General features: G+C 35.3%; 1 protein-coding gene across 1 annotated transcript in view; it reads left to right on the forward strand.

Annotated features, from left to right (window-relative positions):
• Positions 1-20,506, forward strand: part of TTC21A (tetratricopeptide repeat domain 21A) — a 30,109-nt gene extending 9,603 nt beyond the window's left edge. Inside the window, exons 9-29 of the mRNA XM_026051914.1 lie at positions 35-230; positions 1,953-2,050; positions 2,929-3,129; positions 3,397-3,526; positions 4,004-4,158; positions 4,731-4,943; positions 5,171-5,409; positions 6,624-6,696; positions 6,889-6,999; positions 8,614-8,752; positions 9,068-9,171; positions 10,064-10,252; positions 11,237-11,347; positions 11,972-12,053; positions 12,521-12,671; positions 13,637-13,798; positions 16,581-16,776; positions 18,178-18,402; positions 19,085-19,205; positions 20,230-20,297; positions 20,377-20,506. Coding sequence (XP_025907699.1) covers positions 35-230; positions 1,953-2,050; positions 2,929-3,129; positions 3,397-3,526; positions 4,004-4,158; positions 4,731-4,943; positions 5,171-5,409; positions 6,624-6,696; positions 6,889-6,999; positions 8,614-8,752; positions 9,068-9,171; positions 10,064-10,252; positions 11,237-11,347; positions 11,972-12,053; positions 12,521-12,671; positions 13,637-13,798; positions 16,581-16,776; positions 18,178-18,402; positions 19,085-19,205; positions 20,230-20,297; positions 20,377-20,454 — 3,042 coding nt within the window. The 3' untranslated portion in view covers positions 20,455-20,506. The remainder of the gene's footprint in view (positions 1-34; positions 231-1,952; positions 2,051-2,928; positions 3,130-3,396; positions 3,527-4,003; positions 4,159-4,730; positions 4,944-5,170; positions 5,410-6,623; positions 6,697-6,888; positions 7,000-8,613; positions 8,753-9,067; positions 9,172-10,063; positions 10,253-11,236; positions 11,348-11,971; positions 12,054-12,520; positions 12,672-13,636; positions 13,799-16,580; positions 16,777-18,177; positions 18,403-19,084; positions 19,206-20,229; positions 20,298-20,376) is intronic.
• The last annotated feature ends 3,488 nt before the right edge of the window (positions 20,507-23,994 follow it).

The following is a 23,994-nucleotide window of genomic DNA, read 5'->3' on the forward strand; positions in this document are numbered from 1 at the left end:
TCAGTAGCCTTTGTATTGTGAACTTTGTTTTCAGTGTGGAAAGAATCAGCAGATCTTGCAGCAAATCTATGGATTTATTGAGTATTCATATACTGAGTTGGCGTCACCAGATGCATGTTTTGCTAATGAGCTGGGATATCAGCTAATTCTTCAGGAGAGGTGGAAAGATGCTTCTGTATGGTATAGAAGAGCCATGGAGCTAGATGAAAATAGCATTGATGCAATGACAGGTAGTTTTTTTCCCCCCATCTCCCCACCTAAGTGTGGTCATTTAAATCTCTTTGAAACTGAAGTTCCCTCTTTGTTTGAAAACTGCTAATATGTTGTGGATGCCAGTGAAAACAAATAATATTCTAATAAACTAGGCTTCCTCACTAATTCAGACTTAAAGATATTACTAGATGACTACGTCTCAGATGAGACAGTAATCTTAATCTTTTTTTCATATTGACCTGCACTCAAATACTCCTTGATTGTCACAAAAGGAATTTCTGGGTGCCCTAAAAAAGCAACTGGGGAGCCTAATATCATTGTGACAATAGACCTAGAAAATAAGATACTTGTTTCTACTAAATGACACATGAATCACGTGTTTGGAACCTCTATCCTACTGTACAGTAAAGCAGTCAGCAAGAACACATGTATAAAGAACCAAAGCATTGCTTACATATGAGCAGCTTATTATGTTTGCAATGTTCCTGAATGTTTATACATGTTCTGTTGTGTTCAAACTACTTTTAAGTGTTATGCAAAATATGTTCTCCTTTCCCAGAAGCACTGAGGATATGTTTGCTTTGAACAGCTCAGTACTTTCTCCCGAGACACTGCTGTTCTCTCTGCAGAGCTGTGAGACCTGGAGACCTGCTGTCACTGTCAAATTCAGCTGTACAGGGAAGGGAACAAGTAACTGGCAGAGTGTTGGCCTTGTGGCATCCATACCTGTCCCAGAGCTAGCAAAAGTTGTTTCTGCTGTTGCTGCGCAGTTGTGTTTCGTACAGTGTGGATCTTCAGTGGTGCTTGAGTAAACAGAGTTTGGGAGCTTTAGCTGTAAAAATTGCATACCTCAAGTTGGGCTATTTATTATCTTTGAAACACTTAGAGTTACTCTTAGAGTGCCTTTTAACTTATTGCACATGACTAACCATTCTTTTTCCTTCTCTCATTTTAGAGTGACTTTTTTTTAAACAAGACTAGCAAAAGCATTCATGTTTGTCAAGTTATTTTCTCTTTTTTTGCACTTTAATATAGTTTTCCTTTTTTTTTTTTATGAATCTTCTGTTTGAACTTTTGTTGTCTGATATCCATAGAGGCTTTAGACTTCCCATGAGACAACTTACAAAGAACATTAATAAATATTACAGTAATGTTTACCAATGTTCATTCTCTACAAGACTTCATTTTTTTTTCCACAAGTGATCTTGGTTTTTTTGTGTATTTACAAAAATTTCTCTTTAAGACAGAAATATTTCACAAGGACCAAAGTGGTTTATGCTTCTTACTGAAAGTGCTTGGGCCTGATCTGTTTAAACATTGAAATTTTCAAATAGAGTATCAGATTATATTAGATTTATTTTGAACTGGATATGTTAGCTGTTTATCTTGAAAAACCATGCTTATTTCAGATGTTTCTTCTGTGAGAATCACATGTCCGATCTTCTTTCACACAAGCAGTGTTCTTTGTGAGTCTATACCAGGGAAAAGCAGTAAGCAAGGAGTGATGTTTCTTCCTTTTGAGACTGTCAGCTGAAGATTTTAAAGGCATATGGACGTACGTTCTGTCCAATAGATACATTCCTTGATTTTCTGTCAGGTAGCGGGATATAGCAAGACTGTAATCCAAGCAAAAGAGCCGTACTACTGGATCACATGTTTTACAAAATAAGTATCAATTAAATGCTCTTTTTACTGTAGTTCTGAGGACTTGAAATGTGCTATCTATCTTTTTGTTATAGGCATTATTTGGTGCCAGGTCCTGGAAGGGAAGCTAGAAGAAGCAGAGCACCAACTGGAATTCCTCAGAGAAGTTCATCAGTCTACTGGAAAATCTCCAGTAAGATATACAAACATATACAAACATGAGCTCTTTTTTTATTCTCTTTTAGTTACGTGCAGTAGTTGCACTATACACATTAAAAATTTACAAGTAAATTTTGTTCAGTTTTTGCACACGGAGCACAAACTGAAAATGGTTAGTATGTCCATTCACTAATTGCCTCTGTACCCAAAACATAAACCATGTTAAATCCAATCTCCAGAATAAAACTTTTCAGTGTTTTTCTTCTAGTTTTTCTCTGTGTGGTTTGAAGGAGTTGGTGAATCTTTCAGGATATTCTTAAAAATGCCAGATTTGGATTCTTTCTTCAATGGATTCTTTGGATTCTTTCTTCAATGGAAAATCATGAAAATTTCCTAATTTCTAACATGAAACATGAAACTCATGAAACATAAACACAGTTTTGACATGAAAACGTAGTGTTTGGCAAGAGCCCCACAGTTTCTTGAAGCAAGTTTAAAATGGAATCATTTTGCCAGTCAAAATATTGAGTTTTTAAGTCATTTTTCTACTTAAGCACTTACGGCACTTAAGCAGGTGCCTGATTCCTTATTTAGTTATATCTTACCTTCCTATTATACTTAAATACAAGCACCTAACAATATGAAGAGGTGGTATCGGATATATACAATAGAATATGCAGTAAATATACACTATGTAGAGGAGAGGTGAGAGCTATTGTGTAAACAAAATAGAATTGTTAAAGTGCTGTCTTTATTTGATCCATATTTGCTATGAAATCTATTAAAGATATTTGATTTTTTAAGGCAGAATATTTATTTGTTGATTAAGGTAAATACTGATCTATCAGCTCATATTTATTTGTTGATTAACGTAAATACTGATTTATCAGCTCATATATTTTTCTCTTACAGATTCTGATCTATCTTCAGGCAGTTATTGCTTCAAGAAAAAGAAAAAATGAAAAGCTTGTCACTACTCTATTGAATGAAGCAGCAGAACTTCATTCTTCTGCATTGAAGGGCCTTCCTCTGAGCATTGAATATTATGAAAAACTGAATCCACTGTTCCTGATCAACATTGTGAAAGAATATTTACTCTTCTGTCCTAGACTAGTGAGGAATATTTTAAATAAAACGTTCAATTTAAATTTATTACCAGTTTGTATATATTCATATTGTCAGAATTGGGCAGTCTAGAACTAGATTGTTGCCTCCACTATTTCCATAAATTTTGTCTGTACTAATAAAACATGTATGTGAGAGAAAATTAGATTACACTTGAAGTAGATATTGTGTTTAAAAATGTACGTCATGCAGTAAAGTTATGAAAATGTATGATAATATAATGAGAAAAATTCTTTCTTTTTTTTTTTTTTACAGCCTTTATCACCTGGTCAGATCATTTCCCCCCTTTTTAAACAAGTAGCCCTACTTTTGTACCCAGTGGTTAAAGCTGCTCCTGGGATAATGGAACCACTTTATTTAGTGGCACAATTGAAATATTTATCAGGTAAGTCAAGACCATATTTTCACACTCAAAGAGGAGAAAACTGCCAAGATTAACTGTTTTCTAAAATTTTGAGTTAAATAATAATCTTAACAACAATAATAATAAATAATAATAATAATAATAATAATATTTGAGACTGACTTTATGTTGATAAAAAATACTTTGTATTCTCTGTATTTTTCTCTATTGTTTTACGTAATGACAGCCTTCAAGAAGGCCAAGATGTCACAATAGAAATAATCTGTGCTTCTCTCAGTCACTAAATGTCATACTATAAATGAATGTGATTGAAGTTGGAAAGTGCTCTATCACATTACTGTATTTTAATTATTCTAAGGATGATTTTATGCTTTGTTAGTTAACAGTGAGGGCTTTTCACATATCAGATACCGCAGCAAAACATATTTGAAATTACATTACACGATGTTCTGTAAAGAGCGGCAGTTTATGACTAAACTACCAGTTGCTTTTCAGGAGAATTAGAAAACGCACAGGGTATATTGCAGCACTGCATAGGGTTGGACCCTACAGCAGCAGATCTCCACCTTTTAATGGCCCAGATCTATCTGTCTCAAGGAAACCTGAAAGAATGTTACCATTCGCTGGAGTTGGGGGTTAGTCACCATTTTCAGGTGAGAGTTATTACAGATTTTAGTGCTGAAAGTATTTGCTCATGACTCAATATGTATTGTTTTTTATACAATAATCTGTTTTACATTGCACTGGAACAAGGTACATGACAGTTCTCAAAAAACATGCATATATTGGAAGAAAAAACTGTTTGCCATTCTGTTTACCCAGGACTTGGGCCACGTTAGAAGTCTGCTTTTCTTAAGATTCCCATCTCTAGATGAGTTGAAGGTCATTCCAGATGCATGTAGAGATGCTAGTCTCATAATTTGAGGGATTTGGGGTATATTGTGGTTTTCCTGAAACTGAAGCCACTCTAACAGTAATTTTCCAAGAATTAAAATACTGGAATAGTTCTTCTATTTTGAGATGACTATTCATGAGTTAAATGAAGTTTGCCAATGTCTATTTTAGGCTTTCATGTCCAAGAATTGCATCTGTATTTCAGTGATTCCCTAGTAAATGTTATTTATGTGCTGAAAGGAGACTGCGTAAATTCATGAGCGATGTTTTGGTCTTAAAGTGATTGAATTTATATCTTTATCATCCAGTGTACATTTGTTATTTTCATTAGATTCGTGATTATCCACTGTATCACTACATCAAGGCTAGAGCATTGAATAAAGCGGGTAACTATCCAGAAGCTATAAAAATTTTGAAGGAGATTGTCAGTTCACATGTGAAGAAAGGTGATAGTAAAAGAGTCAGTGGCACCAGATCAACAAACAGTGAATGGGCATCTATTTACTTAGAGCTTGCAGAATCTCTTCAGCTAAACGGAGAACTGGTGAGAAATGGAATATGCAGCAAGCTTTTTTAGTAAAGAAAGCATGATTAAAAAACTTTAAAATTGAACCAAATAACTTTTTTTTTCCCTTGTTACGGCTTTAGTTTAGGATGTAATTTAATGATATCTGAAAATATTTAATCAAGCCCATTTACTTAAAATACAGCTATATTTTTTACTAAATTCCTTTCATTAAAATATATATATTTTTCTTGTTCTTATTCTAGCATGAAGCCACCAAGATCATGCAGGATGCTGCTAATGAATTTAGTGGAACTTCGGAGGAAATCCGCATCACTGTTGCTAATGCAGACTTGGCTGTCCATAGAGGAGAAGTGGAGACAGCACTCGGCATGCTGAGACATGTCACACCAGCCCAACCATATTACATTGAAGCTAAAGAAAAGATGGCTCAGATATACCTTCATATGCGAAAGGATAAGAAACTATACATTGCCTGTTATTGGTAATATTGTTGAATATCAAAGCAACTGAACTGCTTTAATTTTCAACTGTTTGTATTTTTTTTCCTCCTTGGGAAAGGAAGAAAATATCTAATACTCTTTATTAAAACAGAGTAATTACCTTATAAATACTCCTGTTGCCTTCAGTAGTGTTGCTGATAAAATTAGCAGTGTTCAGGATAAGAAGGGAAGGCACAGTAATTAGAAGTTTTATTTAAATAAAATAATGTCAGTTGTGATAAATGTTTCTAAAATAAGTGATCTATTCAAATCATGGAGAAATTTCTAGCAGAGATTTAAACGGAGTGGAGATTTTTTTGGTTCTGATTGATGATGCAAAACCATTTCTATTTTAAATAACATGAATAGAAATTTAAGCGATTTAGAAAAGTTCTTTAGCAACTGATTAATATTCTATACCAACAATAAGCTGAATGATAGATCTTTTAATTGTCCCACTTAATGTATTAGAGTAATACACTAAGTAATATGAATATTATATTTCCTGCCTATTTGGAACTAAATTTGGCATTTGATTTTTGATTTCACACCAACGAATAGTATTATAAATTATTCTAAATTTAACTTTTTCTTGAATAAGGTAGCATAATTTGCACATAGCATGTGCAAATTTTGTGTTAATTTTCCACAACATTTTCCACTACTTGAAATCTTCCTACTTGTTTCTGATCATTGTTTCTGATCAGTCACAAACTGTCTACACCCATCTACTTTGTTTTCGTTTTTGCCTCTGGTTGTCATCTAATCTGTTTAGGTTTTTATTTATCCTTCTGGCCTTTAAGGTCTGGCCTTTCTGCAAGGAACTGCCACTTGTTGTGTATTTGTAGAGCATCTTGTACAGCAGTGCCCTGATTGATTGCAAGAATAAATAAAATACAAGTGTTCTTCAAAAATCTGTAGCTTCTGTTCTTCTAAACAATAGGCACATTCTGCAGTCATGCCAGAATGTCCAGCTTCCTATCATAGGTGTTAAGACATGCCAATGCATTACAGTATGAGCTTAATTAGACTTCAGTTGTTATGTTTTGGGGCAAACTGGAGCCCCATGGATTTATATCTGCTGAAATTATTACTCTTTATTGCATTAACAGAAATTACTTCATTTCCAAGAGAGTACATGAAGTTCTAAAAATATTTTTTGTAAGCTTTATTATAACATTTTCATTATTCTAAGCATTCTTCTTAATTATTTTAGTGAAATATGTGAGAAATGTCCAGGTCCTCACACTAGTCTCCTGCTGGGAGATGCTTTCATGAATATTCAACAGGTTAGTCCAAATTTATTCAGTAATTATACTGTACTTAAGCTGCATTTCACAAATGATTTGGATTCAGTTATAATTGTATTAATATCTAGTCATTATATAATTTGCAAAAATGTAACAGAATCATTGGCAAAATCTATTTAAATTTCAAAATGAATCATGGGACTAACTCTCATTTCTGTCTCTTACTCTTAGCCAGAAGAAGCTGTGAAAATATATGAAGAAGCCCAGAGGAAGAATTGTTTGGATTCAGTACTGGTCAGAAAAATTGGAAATGCATATGTGAAAACTCATCAGTACAACAAGGTCTTAGCATTAGTATTTTTTTGTTGTTTTTCTGATATTTCTTGAGTGATCTAGTTTATCTTAAGTACAATGAAAGTGTAATAATGAAAATTAAAAGACTTTAAAAGTCTTTAAAAGACTATCTGTATATAAATTCATCCTATAGGCATATTGCTACTGTAACCAGTGAATGGTTTCACCTATGTAGTCTCTACAAGATGCTTGAATGTTTCACCTGTCTCCTCCTGCTTTATATATTAAGACAGAGCATGCCTGGAGTCACATTATTCCTCGTAAACTTTCTTGGATGTTGCTTTATACAACATGACCGCACACTAAGGAAGTACTGTGATTTATAGTGTTCCCAGTGTGCTTATATTATCCGGGTAAGAAGCATATACTAGGCAAGTACTCATTTTCATTTCACACCAATATAGTAAGGAAATCCTCCTGAAAATCCTCCTGAAAATCATTTCAGGACCACTTCTGTCATTCACCAGGAGGAAATGATAGATCTGTTCCTTTTCATCTGCAGAGGTATCAACCTGCATGTCAATTCAGTCCAGCAGGCCGAAGAAAAGCTAGTATTCTCCTGTCACAGGATCTCTGCTAGTTCAGGATGCTGACTCGTATCAGTGCCTCATTGTAATTGAAAAGTCAGGCATTACTCTCTTTTTTTCCAGTCCTGCTCAGTACTATGAGTATGATTGCAGATTACATTGAATTTGAACTAACCTGGAGGCATTATTTCACCAAATTTATTTTTGTACTTCCTTACAAGCAATCTCATCTTCTTTCTACACAGAGCTCCTCTTTGGAGAAAATTCAGCGTAGTGTCCTGAGGGAGATCTTTAGAGTCTAAGGGACATTTTTAGGAAAGTCTCTTTGCCTCATATGCAAAAACATATAGAATTTTTTTAACGTCTCACAATACAAATACATATACGTATTTGAATATAGCTATATATAAACATCATCAAAAATATTTCATGGTGAATATTTGGGGTTTTACTTCTTAAGGTCACCCAAAGTTGGAATGTGCAAGTAGTTCAAAGATGAAAAGATTGATAGTAAATGGAAATCTTTGAGAATTCTTGTTTTGTGCACATTAGTTTTCTCCGCTACTTTTCCTGTCCTTTGAAGTTATGCTGATAAATTGGTAGGCCTGAGACTCCGGTAGTCCTCAAGACTGGAACTCTGTCATCTGTCCTAGGAAATTATTACAGTGGTTCCTGGCTCCACACAAAGTACTTTAGATTTTCCAGGCATGGTAGGAGACCTTGACACCAGTCCTTGAACGTGTTTTGCACAGCTGTATGTGAGTCTAAGAATAGTTATTGTGGGAACAGACTTCTCTGTGTCCTTCCTGCCTTCAGTGTCAGAGAATGGTTCTTGACATGTAAAATTTAATGATAATTTACACTTTGGTAGGGAATGCCTCTTTGGACACCACTGGGATTTAATTTTGTTTAGCATGAAATGATTGGACATAGTATACAAAATACTTTGAAGCATAGTGTTTAGTGGTAACTTTTTTGTCACCAGAAATCACCAACAACTGTTTCATTAATGTTTCATTGTGACCTAGTATAATTCGTATTTAGGATAATCTTTTTAAACTTTTTCATTTTATAGGCTATTAATTATTATGAAGTAGCCCTAAAGATGAATGAACAGGATTTCTTGTACCATGACCTTGCTGAACTCCTCCTCAAACTTAAGAAGTTTAAAAAGGCTGAGAGGGTTTTGAATCAAGCTCTCAACCATGACTTTGGTACTACTTTTCATGATATTTGCAAAGCTTGCTATGTATAATATTGAAGTCTTGAATGATTTACAGTAAGTCTTGAGCCATTTGCAATGCAGTACATTAACGTAGGCACAAATCATTATCGTAGCCTATATGCTTTCACAGTATTTCAGTACATATTTACATTGTTTGCAGGACTAGTCTCTACAAAGCCCGTCCTTGCTCTTTTTTTCACAAGAGGGTATAATAATAAAAGTATTATCCTCAAATATCATTATTTTTACCATTGGTTGATCAATTTGATAGATAAAAATTACACTGTCAGTTTTAATCTTGCAGTTAATGACTTGACTTCTATGATAAAGGATGTCAGAAGCCTGATTTTACTTGCAAAGGTTTATGAAAACATTAAAAAAGAAGATGTTCTTGCAACTTTGAATAAGGTAATTGCTAAGGTGGTATGTGATCTGTATTGTCTTGGATATCTTTATCTGTATGGTCTTCAATATCTTCATTTTTCAGTGTCAATAGCTTCTGAGTTGCAAGGTTATTTTTCAGATTAGTTGACATTTTTTGTTATTTTAACTAGGTTACAGGTATATGGATTTGAAAATTAAACCATTATTTTACAGTTCCAAAAATGCAGAGTGCTGCTGAGAATATAGAGCATTGTAAATTTGGGGCACATTTATGGCTTTTTTTTTTTTCAAACTTGTTTCAGGTAGTTATGTATGCTGAGGTATTCTTTCTCTTTCATCTGAGATAAACAACTTTAATGCTGATATCACAGATGTCAGCATGTAAAGCTCTTTCTTTTTGACTCTTTTTACTTGTATATAGGCTAATAGATTTTTCTTCTGATTATTTGATGAACTTTAACTAAAGTTATTCAAGCAAAGGATTTGTTCTGTTGTTCCACTGTTGTGTACTTTTATACAAACGTATTTTGTCATTTATTTTCCCATATTTATAATTGTTTTCATATGTATCACTTTGTAAATTCTGATGGGATGCTCATGTACATTTATTATTTTAAAAAATATTTGAACTGTTTGACAGCAAGTGCCTTGACTGGCTGTTGCTGACAGAATTTGGGTCTTTAAAACTAAGGAGAATGTATGCAGTAATTCTCTGTAAAGATTATTTCATTTCATATCAGAAAGATATTCAATTTAAAGGCAGACAATCGAAACTTCAAGTGGATGTCCGCACCATACACAAACACAACTGTCTGAACTGTCAAAACAAACATAGAATGACTCTGAAAAATTATCAAAAAGTTTTGAATTTTTTGTTTTATTTTCATGAATCTTACTCCATTCTACCTTTCTGCAGGCTTTTGAATTGCAACATAAAATCCTGAAACGTATCCCTCTGGAACAGCCTGAATCAGTCCCTTCTCAGAAGCAGCTGGCAGCGTTGATTAATGTCCAATTTGCTGAACACTACCTGAGTTACAAGGACTACCAACAAGCTGCTAAAAGCTATAAAAATGCATTAACCTATATTCCAGGAGATAGTAAAGTAAGAATTATTTTAAAAGTGAATTAGCATCTAGTAAATATTATTTTTATATATGTTAAGAAAAAATTTACCTATGTAAAAAGGAAATACTTGCTGATCTTTCAAAAAACAAAGAATTATCATGGTTGAATTATTAAATCATATTTCTGAAATTTGAATGAAATAATGGCCAAAGAGAAACACAAATACAAAAAGCAAATGCATTCATGTTAGCCATTGCTTAACTCATTTAATCACTAAGTAGTATAGATAAAATTTAAAAGTGTTGCAAAATACATATGGAATAAAACAAATAATCAGAAGAGAGTCTATTACAAATGCAAACATCAGGTCATACTTAAAGTACTATCCTGAAGTATGTTTTCCTACTAGCAGCAAAAAGTAGTTTTTAAAGCCCACAGAACATTTCTTTGGAACAAAATTTTGAAATACTTGATTCTCAGGTCAATTAAATAGCAAATAAATAACATTCAATTAAAGATGAATTCCGTTTGTACTTTTACTGGCAAATAATGATAGGCAACATGTTACAAGCTTTGAAGTCTAGGAATCACGTGCAACTTAAATTAAAAATGCTATTAACGTTTTCCTGAATTATACTGATTTTCAAAGAATGGCACTCTTCTAATTATATGGTTTCTTCACATTTCCTCTAGTTTTTAATACCTATTAGAATGTCCTATCCTTTCAGATAATTAATGCTACTCAAGAAAAATCAGTAGAGTCTCTTTCACTGAATATTCATAATTGCTCTGATCCTGAGATAAATATTCTAATGGGAGAAGTAGCTATAACACTAGATTGGAATTGTGTTAGAAATATTTGATCCACTCTTTATTTATCTTTTGCAGTAGAACTCGATAAAGACTTCTGATGCTAATTAGAATTATTATAAAAATGCTTCACTTTTTAATTCTTGTTTAATTTATTTATTTCTTATTATTTATTTAGTAATTCAAAATTATTTAATTATTATTGTCTCAGATAATACTGAAATTGGCCCATCTTTATTTGGAAGAAGAAGATCTTGATTCATGTGAGTATCAGTGTGCCCTACTTCTTCGAGATGAGAAGAGCAATGAAGCTACAACAATGGTATGAACTGACATTATAATCATTGATGATCAAGAACCAGTAACTATTTTCTCAGTCTATGCATGAGCATATTATTTTTACATATAAATAATAATATTGAAATTGCTGATATGATATGTTAGCTTCACTGTTTTTTTCCTATAAAAAGAATAATACAAAAGGAAAGAAGTGAATGATAAAAATAAGAGGTCTCTATCCCCATAATATAGTGTATGTGAGACAGAAAAATAAATTTGTATTTATTTACGAGTGGTGAAGAAGTATTTACTTCTAGTCGATAGTTGTATGCCAAAGTGCTGATGATAATTGAGGATGGTCCAGTTGTTGGAGTATGATATCTAGTGATTAATTTGGATCTCTCTCTTCCTATAAAAAATAAGCTGTCTGAATATTTTTCAGTATGGTAATTCTTATCTCCTTTATTATACATTCTAATATTATTTAGAGTAAATATGTTTGAAATAGCCTTTAATGCCTGTTCATATGTAGGGGATCTTATTTGTGCACCTGACTTTCATTTTTACGTGTTTTTGTTTCTTCTGTTTTACACTGTTTTTCATTTCTATTTCCATAATTCCTAACGTAACTAAGTGCATTTTCTGCAATATTTTTCTTATTTGTTAGATCATGGCAGATATCTGGTTCAGAAAACAGAAGTATGAACAAGCAATAAGTCTTTACCAGAATGTTTTGGAAAAGTCACCAGGTATATCATATTAATTAAGCTTGCATTTTTCTGTTTGTTCAGATTCCTACTGTAATTTAAAAAAAATAGTAGCTCATGAGAATGTGAAAATTCTATTTTATTAATTTCTTCTACACTATTATGAGTTCAATTCTGAGTAAAAATGTATTTTCTCATGATTTTCTCTTGTGCCATACGTAAAAATATGGATCATTATGAAGCTTTCCCAAAGAACTTTCTACTCCAAGAAGTTGAGAAAAGTAAAATCTGAATTCTTGTTTGTATCTATGTGGCTCTGTAATTTTTTTCTTTTAAACCTATTAGCTTCTTCCTAGTCAATGAAGCTATATTACTATATGTCACTACTTATAGCTTCCAGAACAATAACAGTTTTTTTTCACAGTTTTAATCAATATTTAAATTTTACAAGGATTGGAGGAATCAGAGTTATTGCAATATGGAGATTAAATGTACTTTATAATTTTTAGATAACTTTTCAGTCTTGGAAAGATTGATTGATTTGCTACGAAGAACTGGTAACCTTGATAAAACTACATTTTTCTTTAAAATGTTGAAGAAGCAATCCACTCGATTGTTTTTGGAACCTGGGTATAACTACTGCAGAGGACTCTACTGCTGGTAAAGCATGCAAAGTAGTATCTGTGAATGTGTGAATGCATTTGTGAATTTTCAAAACAGTCCTGTAGAATCTCTGTGTTCATGTAATAACTTTAAGAATTGTCTTGTTAACTGACAAAAATTATTGCTTTGTGTGCACAAAAGTGAAACTAGTGCTTTCTAAGTAAGTTAGAATTGCTCCAAACTTCTTAATATGTTCAAGAACTTTTATAGAGAGAGGAAAATCCTAGAGTTTGAAGATGGGGAAACTGATATGAATTTAGCAAAGTATGGGGCTCCAAGGGGAAGAGAAGTATGTGGCAGGTTTCCAGCAGGTTATAACCTTGATTGTACTTAAATTCAATCATCACTTAAAAACAAAAAAAAAGTACTTGGATTAGACAAAAAAGCACACTTAGAGCACATAAGCAGAAGCAAGCAAGACTTGTGGTATTAGAGCAGTAAACAGTCAAATGCATTTGCCTCCAAGGACAGTTTGCGCCTTCCTTAACCGGGATGACATATTTGGAGCCTGATTTTATCTTCCTTAAGTTTTTGATTTTGCATTGATGTATGTGGGCAAACACATAATCTATAAATCTGTAAAAACTGAGACTATAGATCAACAGCCATCGCATGAGCAGCAACTCTACATCCATCAATACATTACAAAATAACATGTCTTTGCAATTCTTTTGTGTACTTATGTTGTGTACAGATTTATACTTACTGCAAATATTTCCAAAGCATCTTGTAATGAAACCTAACCTCTCCTCTCCTCTCCTCTCCTCTCCTCTCCTCTCCTCTCCTCTCCTCTCCTCTCCTCTCCTCTCCTCTCCTCTCCTCTCCTCTCCTCTCCTCTCCTCTCCTCTCCTCTCCTCTCCYCTCCCCTCCCCTCCCCTCCCGTTCCCCTCTTTTCTTTTATATAGGCAAATAGGAAAACTTCAAATTAGTAAAATTGATTTCCCTATATTCTATTCAAATAGGCACATGGGACAATCCAATCAAGCACTGAAATGCTTTAACAAAGCTAGAAAAGATGCTGAGTGGGGCCAGAAAGCTGTCACCAATATGATTCAGATTTGCCTAAATCCTGATAAGGAGGTAATAGGAGGAGAAGTGTTTGAAAATCTTGAGGAAGAAGAAAGGTAAAAATCACTTTTGTTGATAGTTGATAAAAGACAAAAGGAATTAATTAGGTTTCTAAAACTAATCTGTTAGTTGGGTATTAATGTTAGGGTCTAGGCAATTTTCCTTTCCTTCTAAAGAAAGATTAGGCTTAGTGTTATGACCAACAGAAAAAAAAAAAAAGGAAGTCTTTTCAACTGTTTGTTGAAAGATGCTCTCACAGTGTGGCACTGCTATGCAGATACCTGACACTGCATCATTTTTATCTCAGCAAGACATGTTGCATATATAACACAAGACTGCACATGTTATGCTGATATAAAGGCACACACTCTTTACTCCTGTTAACTGGCAAATGAAGCAAACCTACCTGTTCTTCATTTGTTTTTTGAACTGTTTCATCTAGTCTCTACCTAGCAGAGCAATAGTGGTTCATGCTCTAAGATTGTGCAGTCCTTTTCTTGGGCTTTGACCCTTTGTGTGCCTCATGACCACAACTTCTCTGACAGACTTTCACAGAATATTTAAGGTTGGAAGGGACCTCTAGAGATCATCTAGTCCAACCTTCCTGCTCAAGCAGGCACACCTACAGCATGTGGCACAGGGTAGCATCCAGGTGGATTTTGAAGACCTCCAGAGTAGGAGATTCCACAACCTCCCTGGGCAGCCTGTTCCACTGCTCTATCACCCTCACAGGGAAGAAGTTCCTCCTCACCTGGAGACGGAACTTCCTGTGCTCCAGCTTGTGGCCATTACCCCTTGTCCTATTGCTAGCCACCCGTGAGAACAGCTTGTCCCCTTCCTCCTTGCATTCTCCCTTCCTGAACTTATACATATTAATCATATCCCCTCTGAGCCATCTCTTCTCCAGACAAAACAGGCCCAGCTCACTCAGCCTCTCTTCATACGAGAGATGTTCCATTCCCTTAATCATCCTGGCTGCCCTTCTCTGGACCCTCTCGAGAAGCTCCACGTCCCTCTTATACTGGGGAGCCCAGAACTGCACACAGTACTCCAGACTTCATGTAACAGTACACAGTACTCAGTACTCCACAGACTTCATGTAACCCATGCACATGCACACAATTTTTCTACTCTGAGGAACCTAGTCATTCATTCTTCTGTTTGGGTTGAGAATATACTGCTGAGCAATGCCAGCAAATTGGTATCAAATCCTCTGCTTAACACCTGTAGAGAATGACAGCATTTTGTTTATGAAGACTCAAAGTGATTCATAGGATAATGCAGGCTGGAAGGGACCTCAGGAGGCCATATAAGTCCAGCCTCCAGTTGATGAGCTGGTGAGGTTCATGAAGCAGGATTGCATGACATTTTTCAGGATTTTGATGCACTTTTGAAAGAAGATCAGCTCTTTCTTACCTAGCTCTAAGCTTTGCTGTATGCTGTGAGAATGTCTGCTAGTTGCTGTTGGCTGCTCTTTCCAGGTTTTCCCCTCCATTTTCATTTAATTGTCACAGCAGTAGCCTTTTGTTCAAGAACCAAGTTCTTACATGCTGCAAAAGACTTACGTGATTCATGAGTTTAGTGAGTTATCCCATTATTCTCCAGAGAGAGAACAGAATCTCTATTGGCTCCTTTAAAGCTCATGATGCTCCGTTGCCTTCAAACATTTCAAGCTCTGCAAGAGCTACAGGAACCTGATAGGGGATGGCAGCACTGACAGTAGCACTGCACTTTGTGCCTGAGGCCTTCAGCATAGCCTTTAGCATCAAAGCAAGCATTTTGAAATCTTTTTTTCAAGATGTGAAAGCCATCTTCTCTTTCCTTTTGGTTTCCATCTTCATGCACAAACAGTGTCCAGCAAAAAGCTGTCAGGTTTGTTACTCCAGACAAGACTTAGCCTCATATCCTGGAGTTGCACAGTGAAGGACAGTGTGTACCCCTGTTGATGCAGGTCCAAGATCAAGCCAGGCAGTCCGATCAGCAAGGGAGTGCCAGGATCAGCAGGATGCAAGACTAGGCTCAGCCATGCCTACAACACAGTTCAGGCAAGGAGGAGGAGCTAGGGGCTAAGCAGCAGGACCAACAGACACATGTCCCAAATGAGGCTTCTCACAGTTCCCTGTCACACAGATCTCACTTATAACTTAGTTGTTTGCAAGGAAACCTGATTCAAGGTTCCAGCTGCACTAGACTCGTGTTGATCTGAACACAGGCAGCTAAGCATTGGTGGGGAGAGCAGGAAAGAGATTGCAGCATCTGCTGGGGCACCCAGTGCTCTGACAAACAATATTTGCCTGCACTGATTGTGCTGATCTCAGTCTAGCCAAGGCAATTCTGGTCTTAGTGTGTCCTGTGGCACCTGAGAATCTAAGAACTCTGCCCTTCTTCATGGATCTTCTTGTGCTCCATTCTGGTCAGATTGTCCATGTCACAGTCTCTGCTGTCCTTATTTAGCAGTGCACTGGTGGTCTATCTGGAAGACAACACACCTGCTGACTCTCGAGTTTAATTATTTGTATCTTTTTTTTTTTTTTTAATTATTTGCCATTAAAAAAAAAAAAAGGAAAATTCTGAATACTACTTTTCTGAAAAGTATCATCCCTGCAAGAGCTGGAGTAGGGTGAATTTAACTATAGAACAAGCGTACAAATATTGGCAATTTAAGCTGATTCATTTCTGGGCCAGACAACAGTGTGATTTTATTTAATATTTAGATAAACGGATGCATATCCACTCTTTTATATGGAACGATTAGAATTTAAAGATGAAGGTGTGTATTGCTTATCAAGTCACTATTTGATAAATGTGGAAATAACCTGCAGAATTTAATATTAACAGTAACTTAGATGGCAAGCAGGAAGCTGTGCAACATGGCATAAGAACAGCAGAAAAATTACTCATGGAGTTTTGTCCTTGTTCACAAGAGGGCCAAAATCAACTAACGATGTTACGAAACTACTGTTTAATGGCTACTAAGGATAAAAATAATGTAGAAAAAGCTCTTGGTGTATTTGTAGAAATGGCCCAAAAAGAGGTAAGAAATTCTTTACATCCTTTTATTCATTTTATTATGCAGTGAACACTGGCTTATGCATTGTTTTTCCAGCTGAGTTTTTTTACAGTAAACTAAAAGCTTTGAAGTTAAATTAAAATGCATATTAAAGGAATTCTCTATGAATAAACTGCCTTTTCCTTTTTAAAAATGTCTAAAGAAAAATGGATGTCAACTATGGCTCTAACTTTTACATTGTATTTTTTTCCTCTTTGTGAGCTTTTCTTGTAAATACATTCTAATGTCATTAACACTGAGTTTTTTTCCATTGATTTCAGTGGTGTCAGTATTTTGCAAAACTTGATGGGCTTAATTTTGTAAAGGCTACAGTTTATTTGCATGTAGAGCATCATCCCCATAAGTCTTAAGACTTATGAAAATTTTTTATAGATTTCAATTAACTGTCCTTACTAGCACGGCAGTTATTAAAAAATAATAATAGTGTAAGAGGTTAAATTATGTGTTGAATGTTTTGAAGAAACTGAGGGTAAGATCAAGCTACTGTATTGTAAAAATTAAATAAATAGGACATTGGTTCTCACATCTTACTATTTCTGAAGGGTGCAGAAATGCTTACTGAATTATTGAAACATTTTTCAGGATTTTCATTATAGTTAAATCAATATTGAGGCTACACCTAGCTGAGACTTCTGATCCTGACCCAGAGAAGTATTTATTTACATGCCTACCCACACACACCAGTACATTTAGGGGCTTTTATAGAACAATATAAATGCCTAGCATTAATCATTGAACACACTAAAGCATGTAACACATTTGGCTACCTAAAAGCTTTAAGAGCTGTTTGACCTTGATTTGGTTAGCAGTGTTTCAGATAATTAAAAATTGAACAATCCAACTTCTTCATACTGCACTTAGGAAACATGCCATTACATTGGCAGTACCCGGTGTAAAAAGACTTTGTCATTCATGTATTTTTGCTTTAGGGCCTCCAAAACAGTGTTTTTCTATTCATATCTTCGGTATTCAAGGCTAGCAAACAGTTTTTAAAGGTATTTTAATTATAACAAATTCTGATCCATTATATCCCATCTGTTGCCCATTTGTCAGTAATAACTTGATCTCATATGAAGCTGTCACATGTAAATTCCTTCACATTATGGGATCCTAATAACCTGTCTATATGAACCTAGTGGCAAGATAAAGATACAAGCACTGGTATGTATTCAATATTCCTTTTAAGCTTTATTGGGTGTTGGGGAGATAAAGAGCTTTATTTCCCAATCTGATAATGACCTGTTTGTTTTTTCATTATCCTTTTGCCATGTAACTCTTTTTTGGCAATAGGACAGTACAAGGTATGAACAATTGTTAACATATGAAAGGCGAATGCAGTAATTTGTGTGATTTATATTTCCTCAGAAGGAAAGTGTTCAAATTATTTTGGCAGTGGCCCAAGCCTATTTGATACTTAAGCAGACTTCCAAAGCCACAATTCAACTAAAACGATTAGCAAAAGTAAACTGGACTTTATCTGATGCTGAAGAATTGGAGAAAAGTTGGATATTATTGTCTGATATCTACTGTAGAAGTGAAAAATACGATCGTGCAAGTGAGCATCTGAAACGCTGCTTACAATACAATAAGGTGAGAGAAAAAGGAAATTCCTGCACATTAGGAAAATATTACGATCCGTTAGATCTCTGAACATAACACAGGGCTTGGATATTGTGTTTTTTTTTTAATTACTGTTCATTTAATAAAACCTCTCAGAGTACAAGCTTAAAGGAGTGGATGATGTTTAAGACAAATTAAGATAAAATGAGGCAGTACGGGAACATAATTGTGCTTGTTATGATGATCGCTGTTAGGATTTTACAACCTTTTATTTCATGGGTCACAACTTATTTTGAGAATCAAATATACAAAAAAATAGAAAATTAACTTTATGGTCTTCTCTTTTATGTTTTTTTTCAAGGTTGTACTGTTTCAAAGCGTGCAAAAATGAATGTCCAACAGTCCTTGCACATTTTAATATGTCTTTTTAGTGTTTCCTGTGCTCTAAAAAGTAAAATGTCAGACTACCCCAACAAGGAAAAGATGTAAATAATAGCAGATCATATGATTTATTATTGTTTATTTTTTATTTTATATTGAAACATGAGATGTATTTCAGACCTCCGATTTTGCAATGGTTAGAGTGATTTATATTCTCTGGGATTTGGAAGATGAGCATTGCATACATACTCAGTAAATTATACATTGAATTATAATTTGAAATTAATATATTCTGGTATATTAATGTATGCTAATTCGTTGTTGGTTTTAGTCTTGTTCGAAAGCTTATGAATACTTGGGCTTTATCATGGAGAAAGGACAGGCAATTGTAAGTGCTGCAAAAAATTATGAACTTGCTTGGAAATATAGTAACAGAACAAGTCTTGCTGTTGGTAAGTTAAAAAAATATTTTGAATCTTAATAATTCCAAAAGGATTATTAAATATATTTTGCTCTTAAAAGCATGAGTCCAAAAGAGTTGGGTCAGACACGTGCCTTGAAAATTTATTTTGCTAATGCTAAAAATTATAAGTCGAGTTTGCTAAAAACATTGTAGGAGAGGACAGCACTTAGTTCAGAATTATTGATTTATACAAACAAAAAAAACTGCTAAGAGTTTAACAGCTAAACATATTTTTTATGAAAAATGAATGTTTGTAAAGGACTAGACTAACTGTATAGAAATAGGGAATCCAAACAAGTCCTAGATAAAGGAGAGAGTATTGAGAAATTGTGGAAAATAGTCTTTTATAGAGTGAAAGGCTAAATGCAATCTTTTGAAACTGAATCTTATTTTTGAAACAAATTATTAGTCCTGGAGTGCCAAAAGTAAAATTAGAAATAGGGTAATAGTCATTGTTTTTCTTACCTCAATTCATTATTTGCTTACTCTCAAAATACAGTATACTAAAGCAGGAGCTTGCAGTCCCAGTGAGCTGTGTTAACATTTGGGCTCATAAAAGCACTATGAAAGAACAATTAGGCTTCTTTTCCTTGACTGCAATGGCTGAGAATGTTCTCTCTGTCATTGCCTAATGCCCCAAATCTGGATTTTGCACTGCTTTGCGTACATCTCTAGACACTGTGATTCCAGCATGTGTTTGGCACCTTTCTAGCAAACTGGATTAGGATCCAAGATGCGTAAAACCTTATGAACTCTCCTTTTTTTCCCTTTAAGTTCTTATGCTGGAGGTATGGCGTGTTCTTAGCACAACATGCATATTGATCCAATTAAAATATCCATATAGAAAAAAATGTACCATGAGTTACATATTCATTTTCTTAATATTTTCTGCTATATCCTATTTTAACTTTAAATTTGTTGTGCATTTTGGTATGAAATGTTACTTAATTTCAGATTAACTTTAAGAAGCTATTAGACGTGATAAAATATTACTGTTTTTGTATCTCTTGAAGGTTTCAAACTTGCTTTCAATTGCCTAAAAAATAAGAACTATGTGGAGGCAATAGAAGTTTGTCATGATGTAAGTCATTTACAAAACTTCTAATTACATCATGAGATAAATTGTGTTTAAATTATTAACTGACGTCTTTTTTTACTAGGTTTTGAAGATCTGTCCAAATTACCCCAAAATTCGAGAAGAGATTTTAGAAAAGGCGCAAGCAGCACTCAAGCCCTAAAAATAAGATTTTAATACAAAATGTTTAGCCATTTCTAAACATTATAAATAAGAATGTGTTAACTAAATATAATGTACACTTGTTGGTAATCTAATTGAACTTAGGTCTCCTATTTCTACTCATTTATTGTACTATCAATTCATGCTATTTTTAGTGTTTGTCACCACTTTATAAGGAGACTGATTTTGTCAGTAGATGGTGTTGTATATCTACCCATAGCTCCTCTATGCAGACAGGCAGAGGAATAGGCACTCTCTGGATTATGGTTGGAAAAAGCTCAAGACACTCAAACTGGGGAAGTCTCTACTTAGTGAGTTACATGTTTCTGAAATTTACCCATGGGGGAGATGGGATATTTTGGATGGCGAGTGTAGAATCACGCATTTCAAGCCAAGTTTCTTAGTTGGATCTCCAAGGTAATGATATAATACCAATAACACTGGTATAATCCGTTTCACCTCTTCATTGCCATTAACACCAGTTTCCATCTTTGATTATTTCCTTCTCCTACAGTTAAATTTAAAATTCATAAATTCAAGAGTTTTCACCTTGACGAGTGCTTGTACATGCAACAGCTTTCTGGTCCCAGTGCTCAAGCCTCCCTCTCTCCAGTCACATATGTCCTGTAGGTTCACCTCTTAAGCAAAGCAGTACACAGCAAGACACTGACGGTCCCTCAGGAGCTCTACAGAGGAACATAAAGTATATGCATGAAGTGTAGGAATGCTGTGAACAGCTGTAGTTCATCATCTTCAGAGTAATTTATTTCTCCTTTGGGCATTACAGCATAGCCCAACATCAAAGCCACTCATCTGCAAAATGAGGATGATACTGTGTGCACTGCAATAGAGAACAGATTATAGCCAGTTACTCAAGCTAAATGGCATGATATGCAACAGGAGAAAAAACAGACAATGTCTTTCAGTAAAATTGGATGTAGGGAATGCACAAAGTCTTTGGAATAACAAATTAGCAATAGAAACTAGGAGCTTGCCAGGTCCAGCAAGAATGATGAATGCAGTGGAAGTGAGTGAAGAGACTGTTTGGCTAGGAGGCCACTTTCTGACCTCCTAGCCAAAACCAACTGAAAGCTAAAAATGATCTATGATGTAAGGGGAAAAAATGTTCAATTACTTAAAGAAGGTCTTGTACTGAAATAACACACAGTACTTTTTTATGGACTCTTGTAAAATAAAAAGAATTTATTGAAGAGACCTAGTGGAATGATACGGAGAAAACGCCCCGTCTGACCGTGCGCATTCTGTGGACACCAGATCCTATCAGCTCATTTAGATGGATAAGCCTGTTAACATTTCCTTATTTACTTGATTATGTTTAACCCCAAGTCTGCTGAGTTCAATAGGAAAGTGCACGGTAAACCCTGGATCTTCTTTTTTAAAGAAATCCATCAGTCAGAAGTGGGGTAAACTTGACTGAAGGAGAAAATGAAGATGTGCTCTGTGCATAGGATTATGTCAGCTGTTTCCAAGGTTTGAAACTGGTCCCAACTGCCGATGAAGTTCAAGACCAGCTTCAGTGCCGCCCTCTTGATGATGTGTGTTTCCTTGTTTTCTTCTGATCTAGCCAGATACTTCCATCTGACTTGCCCCTTTCACATATGCAAGGTTGCTGCTTGAAGAAACAACCCTCTTTCCTCCTTTATTTACCACTGCCAGCCACATGTGGACTGCTTTTTCTGAGACCTTTCCTGTTCCTCAGAAATAATCCAGGTCTTACCAGCTGTGGCATGATGACAGTGATCCGCTCATGTTACATGAACTAGCAGACAGATAGACTTGACAAATAATTTTGAAGGAGAGGCAACAAAATACATATCAACTGCTAGGCTGAAGATTTGCCATACTGAGCCTGGGCTTTATGCTTCGTTTTTAACTTGATCACACCGTACAGATCCAAATTGACCTTGGGTTTTTTTCTGCCTCAGGACTCTGTGGGAACTTTGCAGTATGGAGATGTTTATACAACCTTGTATTGTACCTTTAGCAAGTTACTATACCGCCTTTTTTCCCATGTGTAGAACACTTCTGATCAATTTAGTGCATTTTAAATATAGATAATAGTATTTCAGACATTAATTTAGAGCTCATCAGAAATGTTAGTCTATAAAGGAACTCTGTGGAAAACACACACCGTTAAAAATGCTTCAATACCTCATTCTTCTCAGTTGCCCAAGTTAGTTGTATTTGGACTAGAGTCCAAATTAGAGTATTTGGACTTGGAAAGGATGAACCTCTCAACCTCTGAATAAATGGTGCAGATTAGAGTGTATCTGTCTTTTTCTCCACAATTATCAGTTGTAGTTTCCTTCTCAGCATCCTTTAAATTGAGATGGGATGGATAATGGTCTCTTCTAGATCTGCTTGTACACGACCTGTGTAAGAATTATTTTTCACACACAGACGTTCTCAAAGTGAGAGAATCAGATCATGCATTTACAATGCATTCTTCAGCATAAATCACCTGTAGCCAAGAGGAAAGGAAGGAGAGTAGAATTTACAGAATTTAGCTTCTGCTTTTCGTTTGGCTTATCTGGTAAAGGGTATTTAAGATGGTAGGAAGAGTATTAGTGTTTTGTTGTGCTGCAAAGAACAGTGCAGTAGAAGTTGCCTTACTCTATGCTTAGGCACGGAGCAACCTGGCATCTCTCTGTTGGTTAGGTCTATGAAAAAAAAGTCTCAAAATAAGATTAGTATGTCAGCAAAAAATGTAATTGTAGAATACTTTTGATGACTGAAAGTGTTTTTGATATTCTCTTGAGGGAACAAGCTCTCCATGGCAAAGATCTGGTAGTCAAGGGAAACCTGCACTCTGAAAGAGGTGATTTAGGCTACTTCTGGGCTCCCCAATGCAAGAGGTATGGGAAACTTCTAGAAAGGGTCCAGTGTTGAGCAACAAAGATGATTAAGGGCCTGGAACATCTATTGTATGGGGAAAGACTAAGCGAACTGGGCCTGTTTAGCCTAGAGAAGAGAAGATTGAGAGGGGATCTTGTCAATATGTATAAATACTTGAAGGGAGAATGGAACCAAACTCTTCTTCACGGTGGCCAGTGATAGGACAAGGGGTCATGGGTAGAAATTAAAACACAGGAAGTTCCACTCCAGCAGGGCTGTTTTCCTCAGTTCATCTTTACCTATTCATGCATTTTAGAGGTGCAGTTGAAAAAGATTGCACAGATATCCCTCCAACTTTTACAGACTCCATTTTGACCTGGAAAACAAAAATCAGGAAAACAAAACTATTGGTGTCAGCATGTTTAACCAACATGTCTTCTCTCAAGGAAAACATGTTGATCTTGCTTAACTAGCTGTCTCATGCAGCACAAGGTTTGTTACTGCCGGTAAACCTCAGATGAGTGACATTCATTAGGAGTATGAACATGAACACCACATGACAAACTGCATTCGTTTCTCTTTGTGGCTAGGGGCAATTTCTGGAAGGGCCCCAGGCTGTGCTTCCCTCAAGGACATGCTGTCCGGGCGAGTTACTGAAGGCCACGAGGCTCAGCCGAAGAGGTGG

This window comes from Nothoprocta perdicaria, unplaced genomic scaffold (genome assembly GCF_003342845.1).
Source record: "Nothoprocta perdicaria isolate Ctin4 unplaced genomic scaffold, notPer1 scaffold_80, whole genome shotgun sequence".
Classification (NCBI taxonomy): Eukaryota; Metazoa; Chordata; class Aves; order Tinamiformes; family Tinamidae; genus Nothoprocta; species Nothoprocta perdicaria.